At 42.4% G+C, this 14957-nt stretch overlaps 1 protein-coding gene across 21 annotated transcripts in view; it reads left to right on the forward strand.

The window, feature by feature from the left end:
• Positions 1 to 14957, forward strand: part of GRIP1 (glutamate receptor interacting protein 1) — a 771259-nt gene that overhangs the window by 638780 nt on the left and 117522 nt on the right. For all 21 annotated transcript variants that reach the window (XM_042246948.2, XM_060412830.1, XM_060412831.1 and 18 more), the window contains exons 8-9: positions 11755 to 11902; positions 13685 to 13854. In XM_042246948.2, the coding sequence (XP_042102882.1) occupies positions 11755 to 11902; positions 13685 to 13854 (318 nt within the window). The remainder of the gene's footprint in view (positions 1 to 11754; positions 11903 to 13684; positions 13855 to 14957) is intronic.

Here is a 14957-nt window from a genome sequence, read left to right on the forward strand (position 1 = left end):
ATATATGGTGACTCTCCTTATCCCACACCATACACAGAAATCAATTCCAGATAGATTGCTGATCTAAATGTGAAAATTAAATAGTAAATCTGGTTAAAAAAAAAAAGTCTGGGAGAACATCATCATGACTTTACAACAAGCAAAGATTTCTTAAAGAGAACACGAAGTAATAACCGTAAGGAAAAAAAAGAATAAGAACTTCTCTTCATAAAAAGACTCCATTAAGAATCTGAAATGGTAAGTTATAGAGAGGGAAGATATATTTGTACAATAAATATCGAGAAAAAGACTCATATCAGATTTTGGTTTTTTTTTTTAATTCCCACAAACCAATAAGCCAGACAACCTAACAGAAAGTTGGAAACAGAGAGATTTGTGCAATTTGTAAAAGAGGGCTTCCCAGGTGGCGCTAGTGGTAAAGAATCCACCAGCCAGTGCAGGAGCCATTAAGAGCTGTGGGTTCGATCCCTGGGTTGGGAAGATCCCCTGGAGGAGAGCATGGCAACCCACTCCAGTATTCTTGCCTGGAGAATCCCAGGGACAGAGGAGCCTGGCAGGGTCCATGGTGTCGCAAAGCATCGGACACAACTGAGCTAACACATATACACACTAACCTATGCTGCTCGATGTCAAGATGGTGGCTACCTGTGGGTCAGGGAGGTGATTTAAAGGAACATGTGATGCAGGGATTCTTTGATGCTGGTATTGTGCTGTTTCTAGGTCTGGTTACACAGATCTGTTCAGTTTATGAAAATCTATCAGGCTTCAAACTTAAGACTGATGAATTTCTCCATATGTTTGTCATGTGTGCTGTGTGTTCAGACCCTCAGTCGTGTCCGACTCTTTGCAACCCCATGGCCTCTAGTCCACCGGGCTTCTCTTTCCATGAAATCTCCAAGGCAAGAATACTGGAGCAGGTTGCCATTTTCTACTCTAGGGAATCTTCTCAACCCAGGGATCAAACCCGCTTCTCTTGCATCATCTGCATTGGCAGGCAAATCTTTTACCACAGTGCCACCTGGGAAGCCCTATGTTTATTATACTTCAGTAAAAAATTTAAAAGCAGTATAGGCCAATAATCAAGGTGCAGAAGAAAGATGAGTCCCATAAAATGGAAGGGGCAGTGTCAAGATATTCCAAAGTTAATAAAATTACTAGGGAGAGGCTGCTGCAGAGAATGAAAGTAATCATCAACCATGCTTTAGCCAAACTCAGGTTAACATGGGTATATTATTGAATTCCACTTGCGTTGTTTGGACTCTTCTTTCAGTACAGTAACTGCATTCAAGACGGTCCCTTTAACTTTCCCAGAAAAACTTAGGATTTCAGATAAAGCTCATTTGAATACAGAAGGTATACTTTTTGTTGTATGGGTGTATTTTCTGAATAGTGAATTTCAATTGACAAAACTAAACCAGCAATTTTTTAAGTTAAGAAATATTTATTAGAGTTTTGCTCATCTGAAAAGGGTTGAAATTATTAGTAGCATTAGTTGAAGAGGATATCACTGATAAAAATACTTTTAACTAATGGGTAATTTGAAAAGCCCCCCAAAGGTACTTTTTATCTGAAGGAATGTACAGCCGACAAAACTACTGTTACCAAGCACAGTCTTTCTGTCACCCCTGGGAGGTTCTAATCAAGCCTGGAGCTCTGATTGAAATGCTGGGCTCAAAGTGGGAAAACTGATTAACAAAATAAAAAATCCAAAGTGTTTCCCATGCAAACAGTCATCAGCGTATCGTATGTAATTATGTAGCCCATAAATCAACACAGCGTGCCAGGGCTTCACTCAGGGTGTAAATATCTTAATGACTGAGACGTCTTTAACCATGAATAATTTATATCTACATGATCCATTTTTCTCAGCCATGCTTCACTTCAGCAGAATAAACTAATCTTCTGTCAAGGGATGGGCTCTTGATTATTTCTTCCTGATTTTTCTTCTGTTAGTTTTTCTCATTTTGACACAGTCCATTTTTTTCTCTTGCACTTTCTTTAATAAGGGTGCCCCATTCATCTACCCTGTCTGCGCGCTTTTATTCTTCCTATGCATCTTATTAGACATCTTGGAATAAAGCCAGGGCTTTTGGACTCCAGCTTTTCATCAGACCGTCTGTGGATGGAACAGGATGGCAGCTAGGAAACGAGGCTTAATACCACAAGGCAGTATGAGCTTCCTGACGTTGCTGTGTGGAAATATGTATTATGGAAAGCAATTGCTAGAAAAGGCTAATGATCAATTAAATGTGAGCATTTGTAGATCCTCTTCTGTGATGCGGAGAGTAACTGCCACATGGGTAATTCTGGAAAGGAGTACTCACTTAAAATAGTTTTGTTTTCCTAGAGCCCATTAAGATGAAGGCAGCTGAGAAGCATTCAGCTTCTCAACTAAGAAGCTTATCTTGAGCGTTCCAGCTCACCACGCGCTCACCACCCCCATAGGTCCCATACCATCGCCATTCCTTTGACTTGTACCATAAATGCGTGTGTGTGTGTGTGTGTGTGTGTGTGTGTGTGTGTGTGTGTGTGTGTGTGACCCAGTCATGTCCAGCTCTTTTCAACCCCGTGGACTCTTGCCCGCCAGGTTCTTCTCTCCATGGGATTCTCCAGGCAAGAATACTGGAGTGGCTTGCCAATTCCTTCTCCAGGCTATCTTCCCAACACAGGGACTGAACCCAGGTCTCCCACACAGCAGGCAGATTTTTAATTATCTGAGCCACCAGGGAAGCCCTGTACCACAGATCCTTGGTAATAATTGCCTTTCTCTGGACAGTCCTATGGACAGGAAGTTTCAACCACCTTATGTGAGTGGTGTCATACCTGATATACTTGTTGACATAGTCGAGTAAATCTTCCTAGAAAGCTGGAAACCATATCCTATTAGATAACCCAGTATTTTATAAGCATTTTGACTCTTACTGTATTAAAGTTTTCATAGGGCTTGGGAGAATTTCAAACATTATGTGTCCTGTAGTTTAAGAAAAAGTAGAAACTTCATGAGGTTCATCAGAATAAATTTCCATAGTGGAATCCAAAAGTTCTAGCCCACCCCTCTGTCTTATTGGCATGGACCCCAAGGGGTTATGTGAAAGAAGAGATAATATATTTTCATGTTTGAGTCCCCAGTGCCTTCTGAGGTTCCTGGAATATAAAATATACTCAATAAATGTATTTTAAAATTCATGTTGTTGCAGGAATGATGATGTAACCTGCAGACTTAGAAAGCCCAGTTGTGTGGGAATATGAAGTGGGTGATCTTCTATCTTGGCAAGAGTTAGTTAGGTTTCCCCAGCCTCCTGAGACTACATGAATCCTTCCTCTGACTCATCTGATGGCCAGAGCATTTGGATCTGGTCTAAGTCATTTATATGAAAGCCAGCATACTAGGGTCTCCTCTCAGAGGACCATTTGAATTATCTAGTATCCGGCTTTTGCTGGAAACCTGAAGTAAGATAAAAGATGGCTATTTAGGTAGGTCCCTAGAGAGACAGCCAATCTGTCTGCCCTGGGGTCTGTCTTTTGATCAAGTGGACCATCACATTATCTTGTCTCATTATAGAGACAGCATCACTGATTTGCTTTTTAATCATGTGCCTCAAGAAACAGCCATTATGAAAATACATTGAGGACATCACCCCATTATATCAGCACCACCTATTAATATATATGGGCTTCCCTGGTGGCTCTATGGCAAAGAATCTGCCTGCAATGCAGGAGACCCAGGTTCAGTCCTTGGGTGGGGAGGATCCCCTGGAGAAGGGAATGGCTACCCACTTCAGTATTCTTGCCTGGAGAATTCCATCTACACAGGAGACTGGCAAGCTACAGTCCATGGGGTCTCAAAGAATCAGAAATGACTGAGCAACTAACACTTACAAAACTCCACGGAAAAGATATCTTTTAGAGCTCCCTGCTACAATAATCTTTATTTCCACTGTTGGGACTAGAAGACTTCCTCTTTACCAGCAGTGCAGGATTGACCGTGGTTTCCAGGAAGTTTAATCATATTTTTTAATTGTAACAAAATTCATATAATGTATAATTAACCACTTTAAAGTCTAAAATTTACTAGCGTTTAGTACATTCACAGTGTCATGCTACTATCAGCTCTGCCTGGTTCTAAACAGTCACTGTCTAGTCCCGTCTGCCCCCAATCCCTGGCAGCTACCAATCTGCTTTCTATCTCTGTGGATTTCCCTGTAATGTAAAGTCATTTTTGTAATTCAGTCAAAGCATCTCTATTAACCCTTGTGGGCAAGGTGTTCATAGGTCTTTTTACTCTTCCTGATTGCTCCTTTATATTAAATTTGTTTCTTTGTTTGTTTAAAGCAAGCAGCCTCCAGACTTTTGTGGAAAGAAGTTGAGTGGAGATATGTACAAATAAGGATACCCTCCTTTGAAGCTCCAGAACCATTCATCCCTGAGTGATGCCAGTCTCTTTTAAGAGCTCTTAATCCTAGGGGTAGCTCATTTACTTGGCCATTTCTAGCTGCTATGTTGCTGTTCAGTCGCTCAGTCATGTCCAACTCTTTGCAACCCCATGGACTGCAGCACTCCAGGCTTCCCTGTACATCACCAACTCCCAGAGTTTGCTATACTACGCACTTATAGATGGGAAATGACCAATATGTTCAAGTTCCATCTGGAAGAAGGTGGGTTACCTTTCTTCCAGTAGGCTGTTCTCTAATTCTTTTGCTATCAGATAAATTCAAACACTTCTCAGTCCAATATTATGAGGCATTGAATACAGATCATTATGCAGGTTAGAATTTAGACAAAGGATAAATATCCCACCTCATCAACATCATCCGGGTATGAATAGGCACTCTGTTACAAAAACAGCTATTCAAAGGATTTAATCATGGGGTTAACATGATTTCAACCACACTAAGAACTCTCAAGCACAAGAATGTGACTTAAATGTCTCCATCATGACATTGCTAGCATTGCTTCTTGAATAAAATAATAGGCCTTCATTCTTTCACTCATTCCATCCACAGATCACATTGAGCACCTACTGTGTACATAGATGCTATATAGATACTGTAGAGAGTCACAGTCATAAGCAAGACATACACAACCCCTACAGCATGGAGCTTACATTATTCATCAAAGAGCAAAGAGGTAATTGAATGACTAATTATTGAGTCACATTTATTAGATGTGCAGTGAAGGGAAAGCATAGGGATGCTATTAAAGCATATAGCAGGCAGGTTGACATGGTTTGCAGGGTGGGGCAGGCTTCCTGCACAAGTGACATTTGAGCAAAGCAAAGCAGTGGTAAAGAAGCAGATGATGCAGGGACCAGGAGTTGGAGAATTCCAGATGGAATATTATATCTAAGGGACCAGAGGCAGGAAAGTATGCAATGTTTTTGAAGAATTGCAAGAGGAGTAGGAAGGTGGAGCAGAGAGAACAAGAACAGCATGGCGGTAAAGAAAACAGGCGAGGTAAGCAGGAGCCAGGTCCTGTAGGTCCTTGAAGATGATGATAATATATCTTACCCTGTTATAAAAACAGCTGTTGAGGGGTTTTAAAGCATAGGCTAGCATGATGAGATCTGCACTTTTTTAAAAAAATGGATCTGGATTGGGGAAGGTGGGCGCCATGGGAGGGTTAGGATATATCAGACAATGGTACTTGGATGGAAATGGTGATTGTGGAGATGGAAAGAAAGAATGAAATTGAGATCTGTTTAGGAACTAGAATCAAGAGAGATCTGTGAGAGTGAGGCAAAGATGGAGTTGGGGACAACTCCTGAATTTCTGGTTTCCATAATGGAATAGAATATGAGCCATTCACTAGGAGGGGACCTGGAGAAGAACCGGTGGAGTGGGGTGGACTTGCCAGCCAGTTTGGGTATGTTGTGTCTGGTGGGCTCATGAGACATTCGGGAATTGTTCAAGGTGTCAGTGAAGGATGTGAACTAGTGAATGAAAGTTGTTCAGTCGTGTCCGACTCATTGCAACCCCGTGGACTATACAGTCCATGCAATTCTCCAGGCCAGAATACTGGAGTGGGTAGCCTTTCCCTTCTCCAGGGGATCTTCCCAACCCAAGGATCAAACCCAGGTCTCCCACATTGCAGGCAGATTCTTTACCAGCTGAGCCACAAAGGAAGCCCGAATGTGTGCTGGACACATGAATTTGAGAGTGATCATGGTGAAGTAAAATTCTGGGCTGCTAAAGAGAGAGACCAGAGGGCTGAGCTCATATTCCTTAAACTGTTATCAACAATCTAGGATCATCTTTACATAAGATAAGCACTTTCTTCCCCTCATCATTTTTTTTCCTGCAGAAGTTCGGAACTCAGTATGACACAATTTTGATAGAAAGTTAAAGGCTGTGCCCTAAGAAGTCCTTCATACTATGCAGTGAGGGACAAGCCCTCGAACTTGGTCTTTAGAGGATGTTATCATTGTCATCAAAATATTTAAGGGTCTGAGATTTTGCATCCCATCTTGATAAACGATAATCATCTGGAATCACGTTCATGTCTTGTAGCTCCCCTCTTCTACCCATTAGTAGGATGTGCTATGCTAAGTCTCCTCTGTCGTGTCCGACTCTCTGTGACCCCCTGGACTGTAGCCTGCCAGGCGCCTCTGTCCATGGGATTCTCCAGGCAAGAGTACTGGAGTGGGTTGCCGTGCCCTCCTCCAGGGGATCTTCCCAAAGCAGGGATCGAACCCATGTCACTTGCATCTCCTGCATTGGCAGACAGGCTCGTTACCACTAGCACTACCTGGGAAGTCTCATTAGTAAGATACTGGAATTGAAATTTAGCTACCACCCTTATGGCAGAAAGTAAAGAGGAACTCAAAAGCCTCTTGATGAAAGTGAAAGTGGAGAGTGAAAAAGTTGGCTTAAAGCTCAACATTCAGAAAATGAAGATCATGGCATCTGGTCCCATCACTTCATGGGAAATAGATGGGGAATCAGTGGAAACCGTGTCAGACTTTATTTTTTTTGGAGCTCCAAAATCACTGCAGATGGTGACTGCAGCCATGAAATTAAAAGATGCTTACTCCTTGGAAGAAAAGTTATGACCAACCTAGATAGCATATTCAAAAGCAGAGATGTTACTTTGCCAACAAAGGTCCGTCTAGTCAAGGCTATGGTTTTTCCTGTGGTCATGTACGGATGTGAGAGTTGGACTGTGAAGAAAGCTGAGCGCCGAAGGATCGATGCTTTTGAACTGTGGTGTTGGAGAAGACTCTTGAGAGTCCCTTGGACTGCAAGGAGATCCAACCAGTCCATTCTGAAGGAGATCAGCCCTAGGATTTCTTTGGAGGGAATGATGCTGAAGCTGAAACTCCAGTACTTTGGCCAGTTCATGGGAAGAGTTGACTCATTGGAAAAGACTCTGATGCTGGGAGGGATTAGGGGCAGGAGGAGAAGGGGACGACTGAGGATGAGATGGCTGGATGGCATCACTGACTCGATGGACGTGAGTCTGAGTGAACTCCGGGAGATGGTGATGGACAGGGAGGCTTGGCGTGCTGCGACTCATGGGGTCGCAAAGAGTCGGACACAACTGAGTGACTGAACTGAACTGAACTGAACTGATTGTATATTTTCATAAAGTTTATTAAGTTTCTCTAATTTTTGATTCCCAGTAGGCTATTCCTTGCCTAACATTGCTATTTCTCTGAAGAGACATAGATTGTCAGGATTAAGGAGCTTTTACTGAAGTCCCCTAATTTTACAGAAGAAAATGAGGTCCAGGGGAGGTGATGGCTTGGACCACATGGTAACTAGGACCACACCTCCAGGCCCCCAGACCTGAGCCCAGCTTAGAATCACGCTGCTTCTTCCTTTAACCATGAGTTTATGGTTCTCTTTTCCGAGTTCTGCAGCGTTCCATTTTAAATTTTAAAAAATAATAATTCCTTGCACACTAGGCTGCCCTAAATGGAAATATTTCATTTATTGTTCCTTCAAAGCCTTAATGGGGCAAGTACTACGTAAAGAGAGACTTATTTCTACTAATAGTTTCCATTCCAGAGGTGCACCAGAACAGCTGTGAGTACAGTCTCTCTCCCCCTCTAAATTAATGATGGCAGAGAATATGATACCCTTTTGCCATGTTTCTTAATGTTCCCATTCCTATCATTTCTTCCTATGAGAAAAAAATTAATATTAATTCTTCACTGTAACTGAAACATTCAGTTCAGTTCAGTTCAGTCACTCAGTCATGTCCGACTCTTTGCGACCCCATGAATCACAGCACGCCAGGCCTCCTTGTCCATCACCAACTCCCGGAGTTCACTCAGACTTGCGTCCATCGAGTCAGTGATGCCATCCAGCCATCTCATCCTCGGTCGTCCCCTTCTCCTCCTGCCCCCAATCCCTCCCAGCATCAGAGTCTTTTCCAATGAGCCAACTCTTCGCATGAGGTGGCCAAAGTACTGGAGTTTCAGCTTCAGCATTAGAACCTTAACAAAAATATAATTTTTAACACCTTGACAAATATGTAGGCCAGGAAAAAAGAATAGCACTGTAAGAGTTTATATTTAAATAACTTTTACCTCTGCTGATAACCTCTGTACAAACTGATCTTTAATCCTGATATAATACTTTTAAGAAACATGAAAACCTAGTGTGTGTACTGGGTCATGGTTGATTGTGGCTTTATAAAATGTATGTCTGCAAATAGCTATTAATAGTAGCTTCTTAGAATAAAAATTCAGGAAAGGTATTTTTGGGGGAATAGACTCAAGTGAAAAGGCCTGTCAGAATAAAGATTCAGCTGGCAACAAAAATTCACACTTACCCTACGAGCTTAAACATGATAGTTTATTTCTCGGGAGAGTAAATAGTCTCTGGAGATATGAATTCAGGAATCTAAGGTCCTCTCTCTGGTGGCACCATGCCCATGTCTGATGGTGGAAGATGGTCACCAGTTCTGGGCCCACAATGCAGTGTGAAGAAGGGGAAAATGAAACAGAGGAGGGCACCACCATTCTTTTTAAGAATGTATCAGGTCTCACTTCTGCTCGCTTCCTGTTGGCTGGAGCTTTGTCACATGGCTGTGCCTCACCAGAAAGGAGGCTGGGAAGTGTTGTCCTTAGCTGGGCGGCCATCCAGTCAGCTAAAACTTAGAGAGGTTATTACTAAGGAAGAAGGAAAAATGGGATACCAAGAAACAGTTCTCAGTTTCTGTCATTTGTTAGAGGTTAGGTTATAAGTAACAGAAAAGTGTACTACTTTCATCTGGGAAGCCCCATGAATTTATATTTAGACAGAAAAGCATGTGGAAGAATATGAGTGATTGTCTCCTTACAAACCTGTCTGTTAAAATCCATCAAGTCTTTGGGATATCTGTCCTTCTAAAGTTAGTCCTCCTAAAGGTTAATCCTCCTCTGTAAAGATAATGTGAGAAAAGACTCCGCTAGGCCAGAGCTCATGTGAGGTTCAGCCTGAACAGGAAGAGACATTGCAAGGGGGCAAACTCCAAGAAGAGAAGAACAACAATCCTGGGAGTGGAGCCACAGGCATCAGATTATGTGCCCTTGTTTTGGCAATAGCACTTTGACTAGTAGAGCTGAGAAGCAGAAGAACCACCTGTATTCATGATGGAAGGATAACTCAAACAGGGGCGACAAGGACTGACCAGAATTCTTTACTAGGAGGTCCCAGTGAGGCAGGAGAGGTGCAAACCACTGTTTCAGATTGGCCTGGGGACTGCTCTCTATAAACTCCAAGGTGAGAGGAAGGCATATGACTAAGAGAGGCACTGGAGAGAAACGAACCAGGAAACAAGGGAGAAGAGAAGCCAGATGCTGTTAATGGCCCGAGGTCAGGCTGTTAACACAGCAGGGTGAGCAGAACCAGAGAGTAGCCCCCACCATAGAGTTAGACTCATGGGAAAATTATAGCCAGCACACCTCAGAATCACAAAGTCTTCTTAGTGGACTAAGACCCTTGGCTCCTCCCAGCTATTATTAGTGAGACTCTCCCCTGGAATTGACAGGAGGAAATATAGGCCCAAGTGGCCTCTTAACTTTTTCTAGGACTAGATATTTAAGAAACACAGTGCATACAAGAATCCTTAGGCCTGGAGTATGAATGTGGTTGGCATGACTGTTCTCATCTTTACCTTACTTAACTATCTTGCTTCATCTGGGACTGAAGATGACTCTGTCCCAGGGGTCCTCCAGCTTCCAGAGTCAGCACATACTGTCTGAGCTTCACTATAGGAATACGTTTTCTAGTTCCCCATATCTGAGTGCTGGCTTGTTGATATGAAGATATACTTTCAGGAAGACAAAGCTGTATTAGTACCAAACCCCAGAGTAGGAGAAAGTCATAAAAATACTACTGAAAATATACAGTCTTAAAAAATGAGATAATTCAAAGGCTTGCAGTCATAATATGCAATAATAATATTCTATGTGTACAGCACTTTGTAAAATGCTTTAACTACACATTGATTCCCATTGTAGTAAATGCTGAGGTAAAGATAACACTTTCTAGGTAAGCGAGCAGACTTAGTGTTCATAACTGGGCTATGTTACCATGACCAAAATATTGTGAAAAGAAGAAGTACAGGTATTATACATCCACATCCAAGGCTCTTTCCCATATGATCTCATCCTCTTCTGAGCTCTAACTAGCATCATGCATTGTCTCATTTATCCATACATTCATTCAGCAACTACATATGCCCAAGTCTCTATGCCAGGCACTGAGGAGGCTGTGGTGGACAGAACACAGGCTCTGTCCTTACAGCAAGCTTGCTGTCCGGCAGAGATCAGAGGAATGCCATCCACACTAGCCATTAAGAAAGAATGAGGTTTGTGCAACAAAGCAGGAAAATAACAGGAGAAAAGGTTCTCACCAGATCACAAGTCAGGAGAGGCTTCCCAGGGGAATTGAAGTTTATACCCCCAAGGGTGAGGACCAGTTGAAGGAATGAAGAGTGTTCCAAGCTAAAAATAAAGCATGCACCTGAGGGAGAGACGACCCTATATCAGATCCAGAATAAGGACATCCCGGAGGATTCACGAATTTAACTTGGTGTATGCCTTCCTTCGTATGTGTGTGCTTAGTCACTCAGTTGTGTCCAACTCTTTGCAGCTCCATGGACTATAGCCCGCCAAGCTCCTCTGTCCATGGAATTTTCCAGACAAGAATACTGGAGCAGTTTACCATTTCCTACTCCAGGAGATCTTCCCACCCAGGGGTCAAATCTGCATCTCTGTGTCTCCTGCACTGACAGGCGGACTCTGCCGCTGTGCCACTTGGGAAGCATATGCCTTCCTACTACTTGCCTACTTAGAGACATTGTCTATTCACCCTTCCTTCCCACCCACCCACCCATCCATCCATCTATCCATCCATCCATAGAAGGTGCTAAGATATTTGTTAAGTTAATTAATTTTTAAAACCTTTCTTCGGAGACCCAGTATTTGTCAGGCACTATTATCAAGCAATTTAGCATGCACACACATATCAATGTAGACGGCATAAAGAACCATAAGATATTATCCCAACTGATGTGAAGCTAAAATTTTAATTGAAGAGGTAAACCCATGCACATATTACTGTAATACAAGCTGGATAGAACAGGCATCCTAAAAGATGCCCTCAGAAGTTACCACTCACTGGACGTGGAGACGTTAAATGGAGGGAAATCTAAAGTTTTCACAATAACGTTAACAGATCAACACCAGACTGAACCTTCTCCACCTTTTTTCCGTGTCTGTTTGCTTATTTATTCTGTTTTGTTTTCTGAAATTTTCTTCCATAGATTCTGTGGCAACAGCATCCGGACCACTGCTAGTTGAAGTTGCCAAAACTCCGGGTGCCAGCCTTGGGGTGGCCCTAACTACCTCAATGTGCTGTAACAAGCAGGTCATTGTCATAGACAAAATCAAATCTGCAAGTATTGCAGACAGGTGAGTGTCACAGAAAGTGCCTACTTTCCCAAATTGCATGCATGTTAAACTCTGTAGAGATATATTCATATATGTAAACATACATACGTAATACCTACACACATGCACACACAGGTGAAGCAAAACAGCTCTTCTGCCAGTTTATACCAGCTTCATATACAAAACAAGTTAGTATTCTAGAGCTTAAAATTGTACCTTCCTTATCAGCCACCCCGTGAAGTAATGTTGCTTCACCCAGATGTTTGGTATGGCCTTTAGAAATGAGAAAAAGTCAAGCAACTATGTACATTCACCTACTGTGTCCTAGAGTAATAGCCCATTTTTGGTTGAGGGGAGCTAAGCAGATCTTTATTGTGCTCCATGCAGAGAAGTCCTGTGGTTTCTTGAATTGTGAACAATTAAATCCTGCCACCATACAATCTTATTCCTTTTTTCTTCAGGAAGTAAAACAACATTTGAAAAATGATACAGTCTTTAAAGAAAGGCCCTCCACTGTCATATGTTAATCTTAAGAGATTTGCTATATTCAAGGGTCCCCCAAAACATCGTTCATTCTCATGACATAAAAATGCTAGTCTTTTATTCAGAATTCTTCTGATAGCTTTACAAATGGGGGGGAGGGAAACTACCTTACCACCTAATAAATTATTTAACCGCTCCTGGTAAGAAACCCCACCTCCCGTAGCTGAAGCCCTCCAGGTGCACCCAAGTGGAATTTTATTTTTAGATGGGAGGGATGACTTGGAATGCTTTTGTCCTGAGAAGTAGACTGTGGTCATCGTGCAAGTGTTTAGATCTACCACAACGCCGTCTCCCGGCATGTCTCCAGCCCTCTTCTCCCCTTCCTGAAGAACTGACTCTGATGCTCTGCAGCCACCCCTGTAGTGGCCAGTCTACAGCTCCACTGTGCTCGTAGCTCCATTCAGGCCTTTGACAGCGATGGTAATGGATTCAGGGATGCCCTCCCGTTCAATGGTGCAGAATGCTTTCACGTTCTCCCTCTGTTTCTCTCCTGCTGCAGAGGGTAAGCAGTTTAAGCAGCAGTCCACTTGACTGACACCTCGAGATGCTGACTGCTGTGTGTGCTGTTCTCCACTCACTCAGCCTCTTGAGTTCAGCAAGGTGCAGCAGCCCGCCCCTCCTCCTCCCCAGCTTCCTCCTCACTCACCACAGAGGCTTCCTTTGATTACACTTTGATGACTGCCTCATTTCCATCATCTTTGAGAGCTTTTGCACTAATAAATGTTTATCTCCAGAATAACAAAATAATCAAGAACTGGTGATCTGGGAGCATGTGTGAGAAGATTGCGAGCAAGCACTAGCTGAATCTTTCTCCCAAGTTATTCTCCCAAGAAAACAGTTGTAAATGACCCAATTCCCATTCTTCGAGTCCCATCTTTACATTCTGAATATTTACCAACTCATATTTATAGATATAAAAACTCGGGGGAAAAAAAGTCACAGAAAAAAAGTCAAAGGAAAACATTTCCCTATCCTCTCCTCACTTGCTCACTGCCACCCCCAAAATAATATATGTTTTATAAAGGACGAGGAAAAAACTTTCCTTGAGTTTTTCTGTATTTTCTACAAGGTTTTACATTTCTTTTCATACCCAAGATAGTTAATATTTGACAGGTAGTGTTTCCCATGACACTACCTGTAGTGTTTCAAGCGTTTCCTTTTTCCCTTAAGTAAATGAAAACTGTGTGAAGTTTTAAGTATGAGGACGTGAAAGTCATAATCCAAAGAGGAAGGTGCGCCATCATCTTCTCCTTTTCATAGGTGTGGTGCTCTGCACGTGGGTGATCACATCCTGTCCATCGACGGCACCAGCATGGAGTACTGCACGCTCGCAGAAGCAACCCAATTCCTAGCCAACACCACCGACCAGGTCAAGCTTGAGATTCTTCCCCATCATCAGACCCGCCTGGCCCTGAAGGGACCGGACCATGGTGAGAGGATCCATCCAGATAAACCTCTGTTGTTTTCCCCTTGCAATGATTGCTTCTCCAGCAGAGTTAGAAAGCAGAGAGAGGCCAAGTTTAAGTCTGCCTCTATCATTTCTTTTCAAACAAAGGCGATCTTTGTTTACTCCGCTTCATCTTCCCAATCCCTTTGACCAAGCCACAGGTGTTTTACCTGAAATCCCCAAATTGAGGAAACACTGTTTGAAATGGAATTTTCCTGTTTGTACTGTTGTTTTTTTTTTAAGCCTTTGGGACAAATTGAGTGTGGAAAGAAAGGAAATAATTTGACTTCCTGTGATTTGCATTGAACTTCCGTAAAAGCAAATACTAAAACTCCCATTGTTTAAAAATAGTTATGAAGTGGGCATTCATGCCAGATCCTTCAAATATTTCAGGGGGAAAACAGTTTCATGAGAGATTTTGTCTGTTTTTCAGAGTAGTTGTTTTCCGTAGGGTGGAGAACAAACTTCTGACCAAATATTTCTTCTAGGAGTGTCAGAATATTTGACTAGGATTATGTAGTAACAAGTTTCACCTGAGGGAATCTTGAATTTTCACTGTCTTGAAGCTTACAGATCTTTTGCTGAGTGTTTATACACTGTCCCACCTAGGCATCCTTAAATAAAACCCAGTGCAAGAAAAAGGACTTTGAGCCCAAAATCAAATGAAGAACAACTCTCCAGTGGGGTCTTTGTTCTAACCTGTCCCTTGCTCCTCTTCCTTAAATCAAGCACTCTCCTTTTTTATTCCTTGAAACCAACTTCTGAAGCCCCACTAGTACTATCAGGCTCCCTAGAGGTGAGGAACACATTTCTTTATGTTTAGAGAGACGGAATTTTCTCTGGAACCAAAGTTTTTCTTCTGAGGAGGTTGTTTCCTATGTCTCCAACCTTCTAAAAGACACTGCACTTTCCCACAGTTTGAAAAAAACAGGCACGAAATAATTTTCATATTGAATGAGTCAGCTGGATGCAACCTTTTTTAATTAAATGGAGCTTAGACAGCTCTGGAGCTAATGAAAATCTCCAATACAGCATTCCCTTTATCAGATTTTAATTTTACACATTGGAGTTGGAGAAATGAGGCAG

The sequence above is a fragment of the Ovis aries genome, chromosome 3 (genome assembly GCF_016772045.2).
Source record: "Ovis aries strain OAR_USU_Benz2616 breed Rambouillet chromosome 3, ARS-UI_Ramb_v3.0, whole genome shotgun sequence".
Lineage (NCBI taxonomy): Eukaryota > Metazoa > Chordata > Mammalia > Artiodactyla > Bovidae > Ovis > Ovis aries.